We start from the raw sequence: 22,665 nt of genomic DNA, 5'->3' as shown, positions 1-22,665 counted from the left end.
CCTGCTTCCATTCCCAGCTCTCATCCCCTGCTTTTATCCCAGCTCTCATCCCTGCTCCTGTTCCATTTCCATTCCCTGCTTCCATTCCTGGCTCACATCCCCTACTTTTATCCCAGCTCCCATTCCCTGCTCCTGTCCCCCCTGTTTTCATTCCCTGCTCCCATTCCCTGCTCCTGTCCCCCCTGTTTTTATTCCCTGCTCCCTTTCCCTGCTCCTGTCTCTCCTGTCCCCTCATTTCCATCCCCTGCTCCCATTCCTCTCTTCCTGATTTTCATCCCTCCACTTCCATCCCTTGCACTCATCTCTCTGCTCCCATCCCAGTGTTCCCATTCCATTTCCATCTCCCTGCTCCCATATTCCTGCTCCTGTCCCTCCTGTCCCATGTCTATCCCTGCTCCAATTCCTGCTCCATTTCCTGATTCCATTCCCCGCTCCCATCCCTGATTCCATTCCTGCTCCCATCCCAGATCCCATCCCTGCTCCCATCCCTGATTCCATTCCCTACTTCCATCTTCTGCTCCTGTCCCTTCATCCCAAAGCAATTCCCAATAAACACCACAACACCACGAATTCCAGACCTTGGGAATACAAGCCATTCCCAAAAATACCACAATTCCAGGAATTTCAGACCCTGGGAATCCCAGCCATTCCCCAAAAACATCACTACTCCAAGAATTCCAGACTGGTAGAATTGAAGCCATTCCCAAAAAACCACCCCAACTCCAAGAACTGCAGACCTTGGGAATCCAAGCCATTCCCAAAAAACACCACAACTCCAGGAATTCCAGACCCTGGGAATCCAAACCATTCCCAAAAAACACCATAAATCCAGGAATTCCCGCTCTTGGGAATCCAAGCCATTCCCAAAAAACACCACAACTCCAGGAATTCCAGCTCTTGGGAATCCAAGCTGTTCCCTAAAAATGCCACAACTCCAGGAATTCCAGACCCTGGGAATCCAAACCATTCCCAAAAAACACCACAACTCCAGGAATTCCAGACCTTGAGAATTGAAGCCATTTCTAAAAAGCACCACAACTCCAAGAATTCCAGACATTGGGAATCCAACTAATTCCCCAAAAACCCCACAATTCCAGGAATTCCAGCTCTTGGGAATTGAAGCCATTCCCAAAAAACACCACAGATGTGGCTGGGACATTCCTCAGTTTCCCTGCCCACCGCTCACATTCCCAAAAAACAGCAAATCCCAGAAACTGGCACATCCCAAAAATCGACATATCCCAAAAATGGGAACATCCCAAAAAAATCATTGTATCCCAAAAAATTAGCACATCTCAGAACCTGGTGCATCCCAAAAAATGACATGTCCCGGAAATGGGAACATCTCAAAAATCTTTGCATCCCAAACATCATCAAACATCCCAAAAATCAGTGCACCCCAAAAATGGGCACATCCCAATAATCAATGCATCTCAAAAAACAACACATCCCAAAAATCAATGAGTCTCAAAAAATCAAAGCATCCCAAAAAATCAGCATATTCCAAAAACCATCACATCCCAAAAAATCAATGCATCCCGAAAATTGCTGCATCCCAAAAATTGCTGCATCCCAAAAATCAGCACATGACAAAAATCAGTGCATCCCAAAACGGGCAAATCCCAAAAATGGGCGCAGCCCAAAAATCAATACATCCTATAAACCAGCACATCCCCAAAATCGATGCCTCCCAAAAATGGAAACATCCCAAAAATCGGCACATCCCAATATCAATGCACCCAAAAAAATGATGCACCATAAAAATGGGCAAATCCCAAAGTGGGCAAATCCCAAAATGGGCACATTCCAAAAAATTATGCATTCCAAAAATCTTCACATCCCAAAATAGGCAAATCCCAAAAATCTTCATATTTCAAAAAATGGGCACATCCCAAAATCAGTGCATCCCAAAAATCAGTACATCCCAAAAATGGGCACATCCTAAAATCAGTGCACCCCAAAAAATTAATACATCCCAAAAATGGGCACATCCAAAATCCATGCATCCCAAAACCTGACACATGCCGAAAAATATCCAAAAAATCATTGCTTCCCAAAAATCAATGCATCCCAAAAATGGAAACATCCCAAAAACCTGTGCATCCTAAAAACCAGCACATCCCAAGAACTGGTGCATCCCAAAAAACTGACACATCCCAAAAATCAGCACATCCCAAAAAATCAATGCATCCCAAAAAGTAACACATCCTATAAACCAAAATCCAAAAATTCATTGCATACCGAAACTGATGCATCCCAAAAAATGGTGGATCCCAAATTCCAGTGAGTCCCAAAATGGAAACAACCCAAAAATCGTTGCATCCCAACATCAACACATCCCAAAAAACCAGCACATCTCAAAAACTGGACATATCCCAAAAATCATTGCATTCCAAAAATGGGCGCATCCCAAAAACCAGCACATCTCAACATCAGCACATCCTAAAAAACAGCACATCCCAAAAAACTTACACATCCCAAAAAATCAACTCATCCCATAAACCAATGCATCCCAAAATTGAGGCATTTGAAAACCTTACACATCCCAAAAATCAACATATCCCAAAAAACCAGCACATCCCAAAAAAGGAAACATCCTGAAAACTGGCACATCCCAAAAAATTTACATATCCTAAAAATCATTGCATCCCAAAAATCAATTCATCCCAAAAATCATCGCATCCCATAAACCAGTGCATCCCAAAAATCAGTGCATCCTGATATTGGCACATTCCAAAAATGGAAACATTCCAAAAATTGCCACATCTCAACATCAACATATCCCAAAAAACCAACACATCCCAAAAAAGGAAACATCCTGAAAACCAGCACATCCCAAAAAATTGACACATTCCAAAAATCATTGCATCCCAAAAAATGACACATCCCAACACCAACAGATCCCAAAAACTGGAACATCCCAAAAAACCAGACATATCCCAAAAAATCATCACATCCCAAAGACTGGGGCATCCCAAAAATCATCGCATCCCAGAAATGGGCACATCCCAAACACGGGCACATCCCAAAAACCAGTGCATCCCAAAAAATGACACATCCCAAAAAACCGGTCATATCCCAAAAATTGTCACATCACAAAGATTGGGGCATCCTGAAAATCATTGCATCCCAAAAATCATCGCATCCAAGAAATGGGCACGTCCCAAAAACCAGCACATCCCAAAAATCAATTCCTGACAAAAATCAGCACATCTCAAAAATCAATGCATCTCAAAGACTGGGGCATCCCGAAAACATTGCATCCCAAAAATCATCGCATCCCAAAAATCAATGCATCCCAAAAAATTGACACATCCCAACATCAACACATCCCGAAAACCGGAACATCCCAAAAAACAAACATATTCCAAAAATCATCGCATTCCAAAAATCATTGCGCCCCAAAGACTGGGGCATCCCAAATAACATCACATCCCAAAAACTGGCACATCCCAAAAACCAGTGCATCCCAAAAATGGAAATATCCCAAAAACTGGCACATCCCAAAAAACGGCGCAACCCAAATATGGAAACATCTCCAAAACTGGCGCATCCCAAATGACATCACATCCCAAAAACTGGCGCATCCCAAATAAAATCACATCCCAAAAAATGACGCATCCCAAAAACTTGGCACATCCCAAAAACTCGACACATCCCACCCTTCCCACCCGGAATTTTCTCTCCCCACCACTCCACTCCCACCTCCCCTCCCGCCATTCCCTCTCTTCCCTGGGTCCGCTCCGGACCCCAACCCCCTTCACACCTCACCCCGGAATTCCCAGAATTCCCGGAATTCCTGGGAATTTTCTCCTACCCTTTTTGCGGCCGCCCTCCTCGGCCTCGGGCTTGCGGCTGACGGACACGACTTTCATCAGGAGGTGATTCCCGCCCTGCCGGATCAGCGCCACCACCTGCTTGTGCCCCACCTTCACCACGTTCACGCCGTTCACCTGCGTTCCCAAAAAACCAAAAAAACACGGATCAGAATTCCCGACGCCTGGAAAAATTTTTAAGAGAAACGAACCAACAAAACCAAAAAAAAAATCGGGAGCAATCTGTAAAAAGTTTAAATATTTCCCGGCTTTTTGCAGCGGTTGGGAGTCAACGAGGAGGATGATGGGAAACTGTGTATCCAACCACCCAAAAAATGGGATTTTCCCGTTTTTTGGGGGGTTTTTGGAAATGTTTGGAATTCCTGGGAGGACTCACAATTCCTGGATTTCTGCTCTCTGGGAATTTGAGTGGAATGGGATGGGCTTGGAGAGGTGGGAAAGGGCCAGGCTGGGATCCTCGGGAGGATTTTGGAGAATCCTGGAGAATCCCAAATTCTCTGGAATGGGAATCCCAAAATTTCTGCTCTTTTTTCTCAGTGGAGGTCGATCCCAAAATTCCCAGAGTTCTCCCCAGCACTCCATCTTCATCCCATGGACCTGTCCCAAGGGATGGCCCTGAGCCCATTCCAGCTCCTTGGCTCCAGGAAACTTCAGATTCCCGGGAATGTGTAGGATCATCAGCAGCTGTTCAGGTTTTTCCTGGATTAATGGATGGAATTCCACAAAAATCATGGAATCCTGGAATGCTTTGGGTGGGAAAAAGGAGCTCCAATCCCATTCCAAGGGCTTGGAATCTCTGGAAGTGCCCAAGGCCGGCTTGGGATCGTGGGATTCTCCCAACCCCAAAAGAAAAATGGGAATTTGCAACCTCAGATCTGAGGAGCAGGGACAGGAGGAGAGGGGATTCACCTGCAATCCCAAAAAAAACATGGATCAGAATTCCTGGCAGGAAAACCGATGGGAATCAACCCACAGAAATCCCTGATCTTCCACCTCTTCCCATCTTTTCCCAGCTTTTGGAAATTGCCACCTGGTGATGGTGAGCTGCTGGAGAAGATGGGAATCCTGTCAGGAGATCCAAAAAAATCCCTGAGCTTTTCCCAGGATTTCCCGCTGGGATTGGAGCCTCATTCCCACTTTTCCCTCCTGCATCCCTCAGCCAGTATTCCCTGGATTTTCCTATCCAGATCCAGCAATTCCCAGATCCTGCTGCTCTTCCAGTGCTGGGAGATTGTAGGAAAAGGGAATTCCTCTGTATTTTTTTCCATGGAAAGTGCCCAGCATTCCAGCTTTTTTTTTTTTTTTTTGTTTGTTTTTTTTTTTTTTTTTGTTTTTTTTTTTTGTTTTGTTTTTTTTTTGTTTTTTGTTTTTTGTTTGTTTGTTTTGTTTTGTTTTTTTTTTTTTTGTTTTTTGTTTGTTTGTTTGTTTGTTTTTGTTTGCTTTTTGTTTCCCTCTTTTTATTCCCTGGGATGCTTCCACTGCCATTCCCGAGCTCTGGAAAAGAGGGAATAGCCAGGAAAGGAACATTCCAGCACACTCCCTCCTGAGTTTGATCCCTTTGGATCCTCTCCAGCCCTGGATATTCCAGGATTTTCTGACCTCTCGCCTTTGCTGGGTGGGATTTGAGGGATATCCACGCTTGGGAATTTCCTGGGAATCTGCTGAATCCAGGTGCCTTTGGTTCTCCCTGATCCCTCCAGGCTCCTCCCAGTATTCCCAACATCCTGGAATTTGCTCCCTGAGGAATCTGGGATCTGTAGGATTCAGGAAAAGCTTTCCCCATCCCATGGCTGTGCCAGGAGCTGGAATTCCCAGGATTTGGATGGATTGATCCCAGATTTTGGGATCAGCTGAGCCGTGGTTGCCCCTGGATCCCTGGGAGTGTCCAAAGAAAAGCTGGAGCACCCTGGGATTATGGAAGATTCCCTGCCCTGGGAATGGGATTGAAGCTCCTTTTTCCCACCCAAAGCATTCCAGGATTCCATGATTTTTGTGGAATTCCATCCCTTCATCCAGGAAAAACCTGAGCTGCTGATGATCCCACACATTCCTGGGAATCTGAAGTTTCCTGGAGCCAAGGAGCTGGAATGGGCTCAGGGCCATCCCTTGGGACAGATCCATGGGATGAACATGGAGCGATGGGAAGAGTTCTGGGAATTTTGGGATCAACCTTCACTGAGAGGAAAGAGCAGAAATCTTGGGATTCCCATTCCAGAGAATTTGGGGTTCTCCAAGGATTTGGAGATTCTCCCAAAATTCTCCCGAGGATCCCAGCTTGGCCCTTTCCCACCTCTCCAAGCCCATCCCATTCCATGGGCAAATTCCCATTGGATTTCCTGGTGTGGGAATGGGATTTACCAGAATCCATGGAATGGTTTTCCAGGGAATTCTCTCCATGTGCACCGAGCTCCTTCCCAACTGCTGGAATTCCATACCCACATTCCAGAGGCAGGAATTCCTGGATCCTCATCCCTCTTCCCACCTCCTGGGTCATTCCCAGATCCCATCCCAATCCCGCTGGATCCATCCTCCAGCTGGGATCCTTGTAGGGAATTTCAGGGAGCTCAGGAATTTTCCAGGATATTCCACAGAATTCCTTCCAGGACCTGCCACATCCACCCAAAAAATCTGGGAGAAATCCAGATATTTCTGGGAGAATTCCCTTTTCCTAAAGACGGGAATTCCCAAGCCTGGAACCTCCATTCCCTACTGGAACAGGAAATTCCCGAGGTTCTCCCATTCCAGGGTTGGAAATGAAATCCCGGAATCTGGGAATCCCTGTGGGGAGCATTCCCAGCATTCCCAGCACTGCCATTCCCACGCCTGATCCATGGATTTGAAATCCCATGGGAATGGGGATTCCCCGCTCAATCCATTCCAATCCTTCCCAACCTTTTCCAGGAAGGATTTTTCCCAAACATTCCATTCCTGCCTCATCTTGAAGCTGTTCCCTCTCATCCTTCCCTTTTCCCTGGGATCAGATCCTGATTCCCACCCGGATCCAGCCAGGGAATTGTTGGGAATTGTCTCCCACTCCTAATTCCATTGATTTCCACCTGAATCCTGCGGTTTTGAAGGAATTCCAACGCTCCAACAAAACCCTTGGGATAACCTGAACCTGATCTCTGCTTCCATGGAATTCCTTGAGATTTGAATCCTGGAATTCCTTGGGCTCCCATCTCCTCCCTGCCTCGATTTCCCTCCCTCCGGAAAACAGGGAGAGCCCAAAATTCATCCCAAGCCTCGGGAATTCCAGGGCTGAGCAGCATTCCCAAACCCCCCCTCCCGGAGATCTTTGGGATCCGCTCTCCCAGCCCGGTAATTTGGGAATTGATATTTTTAGGAATTCCTCTCTCCTTGGTTACTGGGAAACTTTGTGTTCCGGAGAAATCCGAGCTCCGGATTCGCTCCCAACTTGGAGCAGAACATTCCAGCTTTTTTTTTTTTTTTTTTTCCCCACACCAGAATATCCCAGATTTTGAGCATTTCCATAAAAAAAAAAAAAAAAATGGAGCTGGATCAGCATCTTTCCTACTATTTTTTTTTAAATTTTTTCCCCCCAAGCTCCTGATGCTCCCGAATTCCTGATGATCCGAAATCCCGGCCTTTGATATTTCCTCGGATCTTTTTTATCAACCTCCCACACACCGGAGCCGGAATTATCCGCATTTCCTGCTTTTTTTGCTTCCTGACCTTTCCAGCAGGGAGAGGATTTGGGAATGTTTCAGCACTCCTTCATTCCCACAATTCCAGAGGGGGAATTTTTTTGTCCCAGAGGATTTTTTTTGCCCCCTTCCTGGATTTTTAGGCTCCATGTCTTTAAAAAATCCCTGGAATTTTGTCCATTGGGATCCTGGAATGGTTGGGATTGGATTGTCCCATTCCCACCCCTGCCCAGAGCAGGATTTTTCCTCATTCTCAAAGAAAATCATGGAATTGTTGAGGTTGGAAAACCCCTCAGAGACCACCACTAATGCACATTCCCAAATCCAGAATTTTTGAACATTCCCAAGGATTTGACTCCACCACCGCCCCTTCCAAAGTTTCCCAACCTTTTCCATGGAGCAACATTCCCAAATATCCCATGGAAACCTTCCCAGGGGGTGCTGGGATCCTGCTTGGATCCTTCATTTCCTTTTTTTCCTTTAAAAAACTTTGGACAACAATAAAATCCGGCCCTAAATCCTGGAAATATCCATGGATTTCCTGCCATATCCATATCCCAAATCCTGGGAATTCCTGGCTGGATCCTCAAGGAATCCTGGAAGTGGTCAAAGTTCTCTGTTTCCAAGGCTCCTCATGGAAAAAATTCCCAAGATTTAAAACCTCCCAGGATGGTGGGAGACAAAAGGCTGAAAATTCTGGATTTTCCTCGGGAATTCCTGTGGGATTTTCCCAATCCCAACCCTCAAAGATGTCGGATCTTGTCCCAAACTGGGAATTTCCTCATGGAGCCATTCCCGGAATGCGGCTCATGGGATCATGGAATTGCTGAGGTTGGAAAAGCCCTCGGAGATCAAATCCCAGAATTCCCAGCTCTGCCAGGGCCACCCTGGATCCTGGTCCTCCAAATCCACTGGGATTTGAATGAATTTTCCTAATTTGGAGGAATTCTTCTAATTTCCAGCCTCAACTCTGGCTGTTCCAGAGGTTGCTCCTGATTTTCTGAGAGAAATTCCTGCTCAGCTCCTTCCCAAAGGGAATTCAGAGCTGGGATTGGCACTGGAGGAAGCTTGGGAGAGCTCCAGGGGTGATCCAGTTCCCAAAGGGAATGTGGAATCCCTCTGGATCCTCCTGATCCAAACCTGGAAAACTCCTGGAAGTTCCAACATGTGGGGAATTCCAGATCCTCCTGATCCACACCTGGAGAACTCCAGAGCCTCCTGATCCACACCTGGAAAACTCTTGGAAGCTCCTGATCCACATGTGGGGATTCTGGATCCCTCTGGATCCACATCTGGAGAACTTCTGGAAGCTTGGAATCAGCAGGAATTTCCCCATGGAAAGGGCAGCGGCTGCCCAGGGAGTTTTGGAGTCACCATCCCTGGAGATGACCAAGGAATTCCTGGAATTCCTGGAATTCCACTCCATTCTCTGGGTTGGGGATCGGGCCCAGCTCAGACTCGGTGCCCTTGGAATTATTTTCCAAGCTCAGAGATCCCGGGATTTTGAGGAAAAGCAGATGGGAACAGCTCTGGGATTTTGGGAAGTGGGCAGGGACATTCCCGGTGTCACACTGGCCCCAAAAGGAAGTTCAGGGAATACGCGGGGCTGGAGCTGGGAAATAATCCATGGAAAAGGAGGAAATGAGGAAAATCCAGAAATTGGATTTCACGGACAAAACAAGTTAGGAGGGAAAAGGACAATTCCCAGCGGGGAAGAAGAGCTCGGGGAATTCCCAAATCAGCTCCTGAATCCATTGGAACAAATCCAGAGGAGGCCCTGGAGCTGCTCCAAGGCTGGAGCCTCTGTGGAGCCTGCCAGGCTGGGAAAACTGGGAATGTTCTCTTGGAGAAATGAAATATCCAGGGAGAGCTTCCAGCACATTCCAGGGCCTACAGGGGCTCCAGGAGAATTTGGGAAAGGCATGGAGGGACATGGCTTCCCACTGGGAAAGGGAAGAGATTGGGGTGGGAATTTGGGAAGGAATTCCTGGCTGGGATGGAATTCCCAGAGGATCCCTGGATTCCTGGAATGTCCAAGGAAAGGTTGGAGCAGCCTGGGATAGCTGGAGGTGTCCAGGGGTTGGAAGGGGAGGTTTGGGTTGAATATTTGGAATTTCTTCATGGAGAGGAGACTCCAGCCATCCTAGATCCCTCCGGGCATTGTTTTCTTCCTCCTCCTCCTGTCAGGACAAGCAGGACTGGGAATATCCCAGAGCTTCTCCAAGCTTTCCATGGATAAAGAGCATGAAATCCTCAGCGGGAAGACAATCAGGATCAGATTCCCACCCAAAGCACGTCTGGCAACACAGAACTCCAAAAATTTATCCCAGGTGGAATCCTGGAATGGTTTGGGTGACAAGGGACCTCAAAGCTCATTCCAATGACAGATCCCACCATCCCAGCCTGCTCCAACCTTTCCCTGGACATTCCAGGGATCCAGGGGCAGCCACAGCTGCTCTGGGAATTCCAGCCCAGCCAGGAATTTCTTCCAAAATTCCCACCCAATCTCTTCCCTTTCCCAGTGGGAAGCCATTCCCTGTGTCCTGTCCCTCTGTTCCTTTCCCAAATTCCAGCTCTCCTGGAGACCCTGGAGGCTCCAGAATGTGCTGGAAGCTCTCCCTGGATCCTTCCCTTCTCCAGGAGAACATTCCCAGCTCTCCCAGGATCCATCCCAATCCCAACACTCCGCACATTCCATTGGAATCCAGCTTTCCAACCAAAGCAGTGCCTGGATCCAATCCCTGACCATTCCCTGAAGCATTCCTTGGATTTCCCTCTGGAAAACCTTTTTTCTGCCTTTCCAAACTCCAGCCCTGTCCTCTTCCCACCAATCCCATCCCACAGGGACTCAGGGAACCCCAAATCCCATGGGAACATCCCAAATTCCTCTTCCAGCCAGGAAAATCCCTGAAGAACCAACAAATCCAGAGAATCTCCTTAAATCCCCGTGTGTTCTCCATGGGATGGAGCAGCCACAATTCCATGGGGATTCACCAACACTGGGAGAGGCTGGATCCACACCTGGAGAATTCCAGAACCTCCTGATCCACACCTGGAGAATCCCAGAACCTCCTGATCCACATCTGGAGAATTCCAGATCCTCCTGATCCACACTTGGAGAACTCCTGGAGGCTCCACGACCTGGGGACTCTGGATCCCTCTGGATCCAGACGTGGAGAATTCCAGAACCTCCCATCCACATCTGGAGAATTCTAGATCTTCCTGATCCATACCTGAAGAACTCCTGGAAGCTCCATGGCCTGGATCCCTCTGGATCCCTCTGGATCGCTCTGGATCCACACCTGGAGAATCCCAGAACCTCCTGATCCACACCTGGAGAACTCCTGGAAGCTCCATGGCCTGGGGACTCTGGATCCCTCTGGATCCTCTGGATCCACACCTGGAGAATTCCAGATCCTCCTGATCCACACCTGGGGAGCTCCTGGAAGCTCCATGACCTGGGGACTCTGGATCCCTCTGGATCCACACCTGGAGAATTTCAAAACCTCCTGATCCACACCTGGAGAATTCCTGGAAGCTCCACGTCCTGGGGACTCTGGATCCCTCTGGATCCAGACCTGGAGAATTTCAGAACCTCTCGATCCACATCTGGAGAATTCTAGATCTTCCTGATCCATACCTGAAGAACTCCTGGAAACTCCATGGCCTGGATCCCTCTGGATCCCTCTGGATCCACACCTGGAGAATTTCAAAACCTCCTGATCCACACCTGGAGAATTCCTGGAAACTCCACGTCCTGGGGACTCTGGATCCCTCTGGATCCACACCTGGAGAATTTCAAAACCTCCTGATCCACACCTGGAGAATTCCTGGAAGCTCCACGTCCTGGGGACTCTGGATCCCTCTGGATCCAGACCTGGAGAATTTCAGAACCTCTCGATCCACATCTGGAGAATTCTAGATCTTCCTGATCCATACCTGAAGAACTCCTGGAAACTCCATGGCCTGGATCCCTCTGGATCCCTCTGGATCCACACCTGGAGAATTTCAAAACCTCCTGATCCACACCTGGAGAATTCCTGGAAACTCCACGTCCTGGGGACTCTGGATCCCTCTGGATCCAGACCTGGAGAATTTCAGAATCTCCTGATCCTAAACCTGGAGAACTCCTGGAAGCTCCACGACCTGGGGACCCTGGATCCTTCTGGATCCAGACCTGGAGAATTCCAGAACCTCTCGATCCACATCTGGAGAATTCTAGATCTTTCTGATCCATACCTGAAGAACTCCTGGAAACTCCATGGCCTGGATCCCTCTGGATCCCTCTGGATCCTCTGGATGCACACCTGGAGAATTCCAGATCTTTCTGATCCATACCTGAAGAACTCCTGGAAACTCCATGGCCTGGATCCCTCTGGATCCCTCTGGATCCTCTGGATGCACACCTGGAGAATTCCAGATCCTCCTGACCCACACCTGGGGAGCTCCTGGAAGCTCCCAATCCACACCTGGGAACCCTCTGGATCCACATCCAAAGAATCTCTTGAAGTTCCATGACTTGGAGGATTCTGGATCCTCCTGATCCATACCCAGAGAATTCCAACATTCCGGGGAAATCCCCGGGGGAAAGGAGCAGAATTCCACGAGGAGCTCACCTCGATCAGAAAGTCCCCCGTGCGCAATCCCGCTCTCCAGGCAACTCCTTCCACATCCACGGATTCCAGGTACTGCAGCGCTGGGAATGCCGGCGTGGGCGTGAACTCCTCGATCGGAGTCTCAGCTGGAAAACACAACGGGAAGGGAATTTGAGGGATTCCCAAGGAAATTCCAAACAGGAAGGCTCAGCCTGCCCACAGCATTCTGAAAATCATGGAATTACAGAGCTGGAAAAGCTTCAGGCTTCAGTAGCTCCCAGCATTCCAGCCCTGATCCGTGTCACCCAGTGCTGCATCCACATGGATTTGAATCCCATTGGGAATGGGGATTCCACCCCGTGCCAGGGCTGGAAAAGCCTTTCCAGGAAGGAATTTTCCCATGATTCCAAGCTGGAACAGCTGGAGGTTGTGACCCCTTGTCCTGGCCCTGTTCCCACCTCAGTGATGGAATCCAAGGTGGAATCAATATTGGAATCAGTATTGGAATCAATATTGGAATCAATGACAGAATTAATGATGGAACCAGTGATGGAATCCAAGATGGAACCGGTGATGGAATCAATGATAGAATCAATGCTGGAATCAATCATGGAATTAATTAAATTAAAGATGGAATAAATAATGGAATCAATACTGGAATCAATGATGGAATCAATGGTGGAACTAATAATGAAATCAATCATGGAATAACAAAAGGGAATCAATTAATTAATTATTGAATCAATAATTGAACCAATGGTAGAATCAATAGTGGAACTGATAATGAAATCAGTCATGGAATAACAAAAGGGAATCAATCATGGAATCGAAGATGGAATCAATCATGGAATTAATGATGGAATCAATGATGGAATCAATAATTGAATCAATGGTGGAACTAATAATGAAATCAAAAAGGGAATAAAAAATGGAATCAATGATGGAATCAAAGATGGAAGCAATCATGGAATTAATGATGGAATCAGTGATGGAATCAATAATTGAATCAATGGTGGAATTCAATGGTGGAACTAATAATGAAATCAAAAATGGAATAAATAAGGGAATCAATGATGGAATCAAAGATGGAAGCAATCATGGAATTAATGATGGAATCAATAATTGAATCAATGCTGGAATCCGTGGTGGAACTAATAATGAAATCAAAAAATGGAATAAAAAAGGGAACCAATTATGGAATCCAAGATGGAAGCAATCATGGAATTAAGGATGGAATCAGTGATGGAATCAATGCTGGAATCAATGGTAGAATTCAATGGTGGAACTAATAATGAAATCAATAATGGAATAACAAAAGGGAATCGATCATGGAATCCAAAATGGAAGCAATCATGGAATTAATGATGGAATCTATGATGGAATCAATATTGGAATGAATGATTGAATCAACGCTAGAATCAATGGTGGAACTAATAAAGAAATCAATCATGGAATAAAAAATTGAATCAGTGATGGAATCCAAGATGGAAGCAATCATGGAATTAATGATGGAATCAATATTGGAATCAATAATTGAATTAATGCTGGAATTCAATGGTGGAACTAATAATGAAATAAAAAATGGAATAAAAAAGGAAATCAATCATGGAATCCAAGATGGAAGCAATCATGGAATTAATGATGGAATCAGTGATGGAATCAACGGTGGAATTCAATGGTGGAACTAATAATGAAATCAATCGTGGAATAACAAAAGGGAATCAATCATGGAATCCAAGATGGAAGCAATCATGGAATTAATGATGGAATCAATGATGGAATCAATAATTGAATCAATAATTGAATCAATGGTGGAACTAATAATGAAATCAATCATGGAATAAAAAATGGAATCAATGATGGAATCCAAGATGGAATAAATAATAGAATCAATAATGGAATCATTGAAAGAATCCAAGACGGAATCATTGAAAGAATCCAAGATGGAATCAACAAAGGAATCAATGATGGAATAAAAAATGGAATCAACGATGGAATAAAAAATGGAATCAACGATGGAATAAAAAATGGAATCAACGATGGAATAAAAAATGGAATCAACGATGGAACCCAAAATGGAATAAATAACAGAATCAATGATGCAATCATTGAAAGAATCCAAGATGGAATCAACAAAGGAATCAATGATGGAATCAGTGATGGAATCAATGACAGAATTAATGATGGAGTAATGGAATCAATTGTGTTGGAAAATCCCTTGGAAAATCCCATCAGATCCAACCATTCCCAGCACTCCCAAAGCCTCCCCCCCACCCCACATTCCCAAGTGCAGCATTCCCAGGGTCTTTGGACATTTCCAGGGATGGGGGCTCCATGAATTCCCTGAAAAAAATCCACCAGGCTGGAGCAATCTGGGATAGTGGGAGGTGCTGCTCAGAGCAGAGCCACATTCAGGAATTCCTTGGATTCCTCCAGCAATGGTGACTCCAAACCTCCCCGGGCAGACCCTGCCCTTTCCCACGGAAAAATTATCCCAAAAATCCCAACAGAGCTTCCCTGGGCCAGGCTGAGGCGTTCCCTCTTTTCCCGGGGCTCATTCCCGGGAGCAGATCCCGATCCCCGCTGGCTCCGGGCAGGAGCTGGGCAGAGCCAGAAGGACATTCCCGATCCCTGCCCCGATCCCAGCAGAGCCCCCCTGGCCCCGATCCCGGCACCCCAAATTCCGGAATCCTGGCCTGGCCTGGTTGGGAAGCAGCTCCAAGCCCATCCCAATATCCCACATGATCCAGGAGATCCCACTGGGACAGCACCAGCAGTTTCCCAAGCATTCCCATTCCCAGGATTCAGGAATTCCACCCTGGATTGATCCCAGACCTTCAGCTCCCGGAATGGATCCAGAGGATCCGCCTGGAGCTGCAACAGCTCCGAAAAACAGGAAAATTTTGAAAAATTCCCACTGGGACAATCCAGCCTGAGGAAAATGTATCCACTCAATCCTCCCTGCCTTCCTTATTCCAAGATTTGCCTCATCCCTCTCGCTTCCAGCTGAGTCCTTCCCACGGAGCTGTGGCGTTTCCTCATTCCCAAATCCGCCCGGAGCGGATCAGGAGCCAGGAGAAATTCTCATCCCTACAAATTATCCCACAAAATGGTTTTTTTTTTTAATTTTTTTTTTTTTTTTTAGGAGCTGACGGATCCCCAATCCCCGAGGTGATCCTGATGTCCTCCTCTTTGATGTCCTTCCAGCATCATTCCCAACGTTCCCCTCCCTTCCCGCCAAATCCAAGCCTCCCATTCCACCCAGATCCAAGACTTTTCCTCCTTTCTCCGTTTTTTCCCCCCCCCTCACACACATTTCAGGCGGGATTTTTCCACTTGGGCTCGGATCACACCCGGGAAACCTTTCCCTGCCATCCCTCCATGTGCTGAAGCTTCTCAGCTGCTTCCCACCAACGGCTTTCCACGATTTCTGCCTTTCCCGGGAGAAGTGGCAAACGCTTGACAGCTCATCCCTATTTTTAGACATTCCAACAGAATATGGGAGCGCTCTCCAAACCCTTCAGGATCCCTTCCAGAATTTCATCTCCCTCCATCCCAGGCTGCTCCAAGCGTCCAACCTGGCCTTGGACACTTCCAGGGATATCCAGGGGCAGCCGTGGATTTTCTGGGATAAATTTCACGGAGCAAACCCCACATCCCATGGATCCCACGGCATCCCATGCCAATCCGTCCCCTGAGTTATCCATGTGTCATTCCAGGCACTTTTCCAGCTTTTTTTCCGTGGGCTGGGAGCCACCAGCCCGCAGTGGGTGCACGTCGTGATCCAGGATTTGGGAAGACTGGCCAGAGCCCAAAAGATTCGGCAAATGGGAAAATGCTCGGGAATTAGGGATTGCCTCCCCATGGGATAAATTCTGGGAGCAGAATTTCATTCAGGAGAGGGCAAATGGACACAGGGACAATTCCATGGTCCCAGGGTGCTCCAAGATTTCTTTGGACATTCCAGGGATCCAGGGGCAGCCACAGCTGCTCTGGCAATTCCAGCCCAGCCAGAAATTCCTGCCCAAATTCCCACCCCAAGCTCCCCCATCCAGGGAATTCCCTCCATTCCCAGCTCTCCCAGCCTGGGATTGGATCCATCCCCACCCCAACTCCTCTCTAGGAAGGAATTTTGGGATCTGGGGGCTTCACTGGGAATCTCAGGACTCCAGGAAGGGTCTCCCTTCTCTTTTCCATCCCCAAATTCCATAAAAATCCCTCGGGATGGATTCTGAGCATCCTTGATCCCAGAATGGTTTGGGATGGGATCCATGGACCTTCAATCCCATCCCATCCCATCCCAATCCCACCATCCCAGGCTGCTCCAAGATTTCCTGGGACACTGCCAGGGATCCAGGGATTCTCTGCCAATTCCAGCCCAGCCAGGAATTCCTTCCCAAATTCCCACCCCAAGCTCCCCTTTCCCAGTGGTAAACCATGCCTGTGTCCTGTCCCTCCGTGCCTTTCCCAAATTCCAGCCCTCCTGGAGCCCTTGGAGGCCCTGGAATGTGCTGGAAGCTCTCCCTGGATCCTTCCCTTCTCCAGGAGAACATTCCCAGTTTTCCAGAGGGAAGCTGATCCAATCCCTTCTCATCCTCATGGGATCCCTGTGGATTTTCCCCAGGATTTCCACATCCTCCTGGTGTTGGGAGCTCCCCTGGTTCTGGAATCCTGGAATAGTTTGGGTGGGAATGACCCAAATCCCAGCCAATCCCAACCCTTGGACACTTCCCATTATCCCAAGGTGCTCCAAGTCCCGTCCTGGCCTTGGGAATTTTTATCCCAGGTTTTACAGCCCCTGGGTATGGAGAAGGAAGAGAAGAAGGACATTCCTGCTCCCAGCAAATCCTGGGAATCCTGACCCATCTCTCCTGACCCCAGCTCAGCCATTCCCAAAAACAGTTTGGGACCAAACCATCCCAACCCAGGATCCAGGGAATGCTCCAGGTGTGGAAATCAGGGAAAATCCATCCCTAAATTCTGTCTCAGGGAGGAAATCCAATGAGAAGAGTCTCCCATCCAATGGGAGAACCAATCCAAAAAGTTGGGAATTAAATCCAGGAAGTTCCCTCTGGGAATGAGGGGAATTCCCTGACCAGGAGTTTCAGCCTTTCCCACCAAAATTCTGGAATTCCATTGGAACCCCCTGAGGAGCCACCATGGTTCTGGCCAGGGAATTGGAAATTCCTGGGTTTAAATTCCAACAATTCCCAGCTGGAATTCCAGATCCAGCTGTGGGAGAAGCCCTGGCAGAGCTGGGTCACCAGGAAAGCCTGGGAGCACCAAAATCCATCCTGGAGGAACAAAATCCATCCTGGAGACACCAAACCCAGCCTGGGGAACCCCAAATCCCAACCTGGGGAATCAAATCCCTCCTGAGGAACCAAATCCCATCCTGGGGACAGAAAATCCCATCCTGGGGTCACCAAATCCCATCCTGGAGGAACAAAATCCAATCCTGAGATACTAAATCCATCCTGGGGAATCAAATCCCATCCTGGGGACACCAAATCCCATCCTGGAGGAACAAAATCCAATCCTGGGAATCAAATCCCATCAAGGGGAATTAAATCCCATCTTGGAGACACCAAATTCCATCCTGGAAGCACCAAATCCCATCCTGAGAAACCAGGTCACAACCTGGGGGACCAAATCCCATCCTGGGGATCAAAATCCATCCTGGGGAATCAAAATCCCATCCTAGATGAACAAAATTCCATCCTGGAGGGACCAAATCCATCCTGGAGGGAACAAATCCATCCTGGAGACACCAAAATCCATCCTGGAAGCACCAAATCCCAACCTGGTCAGCCCTGGAGTGGTCAGGCAGCTGGAGCAGATCCCCATCCCATGGATCCCAGAAAGTTCCAACCTCCAGGAATTCCCAAAGGATCCTCCAATGCCAGAGATCGTGGAAAGCTCTGAGCTCATGGAATTCCCACCTGGAACATCCAACCCCCAGCCCAGCTCGAGGCTGTTCCCTCTTCTCCTTTCCCTTGGGATCAACTCTTTCCGAATATCCACAGGAAGGAATAACCTCGGGAATTCGGGGAATGACCTGGTTCTCTCCAGCCAAACCAAGGAAAGCTCATCCCATCCAGCAAAATCTCGGATTCATTCCCTTAAATTTGGATTTTAGGACATATCCTTGTTATCCGTAAAATCACAAAATCATGGAATGGGTTGGGTGGGAAGGGACCTCAAAGCTGATCCCATTCCATGATGACATTCCATGATCCCGGGCTGCTCCAACCTGGCCTTGGATAATTCCAGGGATCCAGGGAATGCCTGGATTCCCTGGGAATTCCCAAGGGATTGGATATGGGGAAAGGCCAGCTCCAAGAGCTGCAAGGATGGGGATAAATGGGAAGAACTCCAGTCCCTGGGATGGGATAATGGGATGGGATAATGGGATGGGATAATGGGATGGGATAATGGGATGGGATAATGGGATGGGATAATGGGATGGGATAATGGGATGGGATAATGGGATGGGATCATGGGATGGGATGGGATAATGGGATGGGATCCATGGGATGGGATACATGGGATGGGATAATGGGATGGAATCCGTGGAATGTTCCCCTTGGGAATTTGGAAGAGCTGGAGCTGGGATGGGCTGGGAAGGACCCCAGAGTGGGCAGAGCCTTCTCCCTGGAAGTGCTCGCAGGGACGGGAGAATTCCAGGGAGGAATTTGCAGCAGGAAGAGCAAATTCCTTTAAGGATCATCCCAAAATCCACCTCCCTCCCCCTGCCCGAGATGAAGCTCCAGCCCTGCCTTTTCCAACCCCCTTTTCCCTCTTTTCCCCACAGGACTGGAGCGGATTTTCAGGAAAATCCTAAGGGAGCAGTGGTGACATGGATGGGACAAATTCCCAGCCTAAAAATCCATGGAATACTGGGATGAGGGGCTGGGAAACCGGGGGGTTCTGAGCCACTTCCCTAATTTGGGAACGCTACTCCAGAAGGACTTTTCCCAGATTCTGGATATTCCATGCCAGGACCCCTCTGCACCCATGTACTTCCTGCAGAATTCCCAAATCCCACAGAATTCCCAAATCCCACAGAATTCCCAAATCCCATAGAGCCCCATGCCCGCTCTGAGCACTTCCCTCAGCCTCAGCAAACGAAGGGAAACCAGGAATGGCAGGAGAACCAGAAATGGGGGTGGGGAAAGGGGGAAAAAATTAAATTCCTCGTTTTTTCCAACACAAAAGCTGCAGGATTGATCCCAGAAAAAAAAAACAAAAAACAAAAAACAAAAAAACAAAAAAAACAAAAAAAAAAACAAAAAAACAAAAAAACCAAAAAACAAAAAACCAAAAAACAAAAAAAAACAAAAAAACAAAAAAAAAAAAAAAAACCAAAAAAAAAAACAAAAAAACAAAAAAACAAAACAAAAAAAAACATGGATGCCATTTTGAGCCCTGAAGTTTCACTTGGTGTTCCACGGATTTAAAAGTCCTTCGGAACGGGAGCAAAATTCCCACTGGGATGCAGCCCTTGGGAGAAGGGACAGAACAACAGTAAATCCAGGAATTCTCCTGGAAAATCCCATTCCAGGCTGGATCTGCAGCTCTTCCCAGCTTTCCTCCCACATGGAAAAACGGCTCCGCTGTCCCTCTGCTCCTGGGAATGCCGGGGGTGGAGAGGTCTCTGCATCCTGAGCTTTTCCCGCCTCCTCTTCCCTAAATCCACAAGAACATTCCCAAGTCTCCAAGGGATCGTTTTTTTGTTTGTTTTTTTTTTTTTTTTTGCAGCAAAAAGGTGGAATTCTGGGCCAAAGGAGCCTCGGGAAACTCCCATAAATGATCCCGACCCTGGGAGAGCCCTGGGATGAGCCAGGAATGAGCTCCGGGGTGGGAGCAGCAGGAAAAGCTCTCCCGGTTTTTCCCCTGGGATCCCAAAATTCTCCCCGGCCAAAATCCAGGGAAAAGCTCTGAGCATTCCGATCCCCAAAAAGCCACGGATGGAGCCAGGCAGGAGGTGTTCATTCCCGCAGGGAAAAGGAGTGAAAATTCCAAAAAAATTCCAAGCAGCATCCACACCAAAACCCCCAGAAAGCCGGAAAGGAAAAGATGGAATGAGGGAAGAAAATTCCTTTGGGATTGTTGGGAATGGGGCTCCGGAGGTGACCAGGGACTGTTCATCCCACAGGCAAAAGGAGGGACAGTTTCCAGCAATTCCAAGGAGCTCCAGCACCAAAACCCTCCCGAAATTCCAAGAGAGCCACGATGGCAGCAGGACACGGCACTGAACCGGAGAAATCCGGGGGGAAAAATCCCTTCAGAGCTCCCCAGGATTGCTGGGAATGAGAATCCCGAGCTGTTCATTCCCACGGAGAAAGGGAGTGACAATTCCCAAAAATTCCAAGGCACCACCAGCACCAAAACCCCCCAAAATTTCAAGCCACAACCCCAGACCACGACAACGAAGGAGCCAGGGAGGAAAATCCCTTTGGAGCCCCCAGAATTAATGGGAATGAGGATCCCGAGCCAAGCAAGGGCTGTTCATTCCCACAGGGAAAAGCAGTGACAATTCCCAAAAATTCCAGTGCACCACCAGCACAGAAACTCCCCAAATTCTGAAACTCAGCACCAGACCACGACACTGAACGAGCCAGGGAATGAAATCCCCTTGGAGCACCCCAGGATTGCTGGGAATGAGAATCCTGAGCTGTTCATTTCCACGGGGAAAAGCAGCGACAATTCCTAAAAATTCCATGGCATCACCATCAGCACCAAAACCCCCCAAAATTCCAAGCCACAACCCCAGAACACGACACTGAACCAGCCAGGGAGGAAAATCCCTTTGGAGCCCCTCCAGGATTGCCAGGAATGAGAATCCTGAGCTGAGCAAGGGCTTTCATTCCTTGAAGGAAAAGGAGCGAAAATTCCCAAAAATTCCAAGGCATCACCAGCACCAAAGTCTCGGAAAGAGATTTGGCACCAGGACAAGGCACAGAACCAGGGAATAAAATCCCATTGGAGCCCCCCAGGATTGCTGGGAATGAGGATCCTGAGCTGGGCAGGGGCTGTTCATTCTCTCAAGGAAAAGCAACGACAATTCCCAAAAATTCCAATCCATCACCAGCACCAAAAGCCCCCAAAATTCCAAGCTACAACCCCAGACCACGACACTGAACCAGCAGCAAATTAAATCCCCTTGCACCACTCCCCCAGGATTACTGGGAATGAGAATCCTGAGCCCTTCATTTCCTCAGGGAAAAGCAGTGACAATTCACAAAAATTCCAAGCCACCACCACCGGCAGCAAAGCCCCAAATTCCGAGATTCAGCACCAGACCACGACACTGAACCAGCCAGGGAACAAAATCCCTTCAGAGCCCTCCAGGATTGCCAGGAATGAGAATCCTGAGCTGAGCAAGGGCTGTTCATTCCTTGAGGGAAAACCAGTGACAATTCCCAAAAATTCCGAGCCACCACCAGCACCAAAACCCTCCCAAAATACAAGAGAGCCACGATGGCAGCAGGACAAGGCACAGAATCGGAGAAATTCAGGGAGGAAAATCCCTTTGGAATTTGCTGGGAATGAGAATCCTGAGCCGAACAAGGGCTGTTCATTCCCACAGGGAAAAGTAGCGACAATTCCCAAAAATTCCAAGCCATCACCAGCACCAAAACCCCCTAAAATTTCAACCCACAACCTCAGACCATGACACAGAATGAGCCAGGGAACAAAATCCCCTTGGACCCCCCCAGGATTACTGGGAATGAAGATCCTGAGCCGAGCAAGGGCTGTTCATTCCCATAGGGAAAAGCAGTGACAATTCCCAAAAAAATCCAAACCAGCAAAGCCCCAAATTCCAGGACTCAGCACCAGACCACGACACTGAACAAGCCAGGGGATGAAATCCCTTCAGAGCCCTCCAGCATTGCTGGGAATGAGAATCCTGAGCCGAGCAAGAGCTGCTCATTCCCATAGGGAAAAGCAGGGACAATTCCCAAAAATTCCAAACCACTATCACCAGCAGCAAAGCCCCAAATTCCGAGATTCAGCACCAGACCACGACACTGAACAAGCCAGGGGATGAAATCCCTTCAGAGCCCTCCAGCATTGCTGGGAATGAGAATCCTGAGCCGAGCAAGGGCTGTTCATTCCCATAGGGAAAAGCAGGGACAATTCCCAAAAATTCCAAGGCATCACCAACAGCACTGTAACCCCCAAACTCCACGCCACCGCCCCAACCCAATCCCCTCCAGCCCCTCCACTGCCGCCTCTCCTCTCCTCTCGCCGCCGCCTGCTGCACCAACACCACCGGGAAAAAAAAAAAAAAACCTGGAAAAACCGGGTTCCATCCATCCATCCATCCATCCATCCATCCATCCATCCATCCGTCCGTCCGTCCGTCCGTCCGTCCCTACCTTTGGCCCCTCGCAGGACGAAGCCGAAGCCCTCATGCTCCCGTTTCTGCAGCACGGCCGTCTTCTCCTCGATGATGTAGTCACTGGGCAGGAAAGAGCACAAGAGAATGATGCCAGGGTTAGAGCGCAGCACCATCGCTGCCAGCCGGGGTGGCCTCTGTCACCGCCCTGTCACCAGCCGGGG

At 48.2% G+C, this 22,665-nt stretch overlaps 1 protein-coding gene across 4 annotated transcripts in view; it reads right to left on the bottom strand.

Annotated features, from left to right (window-relative positions):
* Window positions 1-22,665, bottom strand: part of SHANK3 (SH3 and multiple ankyrin repeat domains 3) — a 171,965-nt gene that overhangs the window by 42,498 nt on the left and 106,802 nt on the right. For all 4 annotated transcript variants that reach the window (XM_056509804.1, XM_056509825.1, XM_056509816.1 and 1 more), the window contains 3 exons: window positions 22,482-22,564; window positions 12,118-12,242; window positions 3,818-3,953 (listed from right to left, as the gene is read on the bottom strand). In XM_056509804.1, the coding sequence (XP_056365779.1) occupies window positions 3,818-3,953; window positions 12,118-12,242; window positions 22,482-22,564 (344 nt within the window). The remainder of the gene's footprint in view (window positions 1-3,817; window positions 3,954-12,117; window positions 12,243-22,481; window positions 22,565-22,665) is intronic.

Source organism: Oenanthe melanoleuca, chromosome 1A (genome assembly GCF_029582105.1).
Source record: "Oenanthe melanoleuca isolate GR-GAL-2019-014 chromosome 1A, OMel1.0, whole genome shotgun sequence".
Taxonomy (NCBI): Eukaryota; Metazoa; Chordata; class Aves; order Passeriformes; family Muscicapidae; genus Oenanthe; species Oenanthe melanoleuca.
Note: the sequence above shows the minus strand (reverse complement) of the source record. Positions and strands in the feature narration are given on the sequence as shown.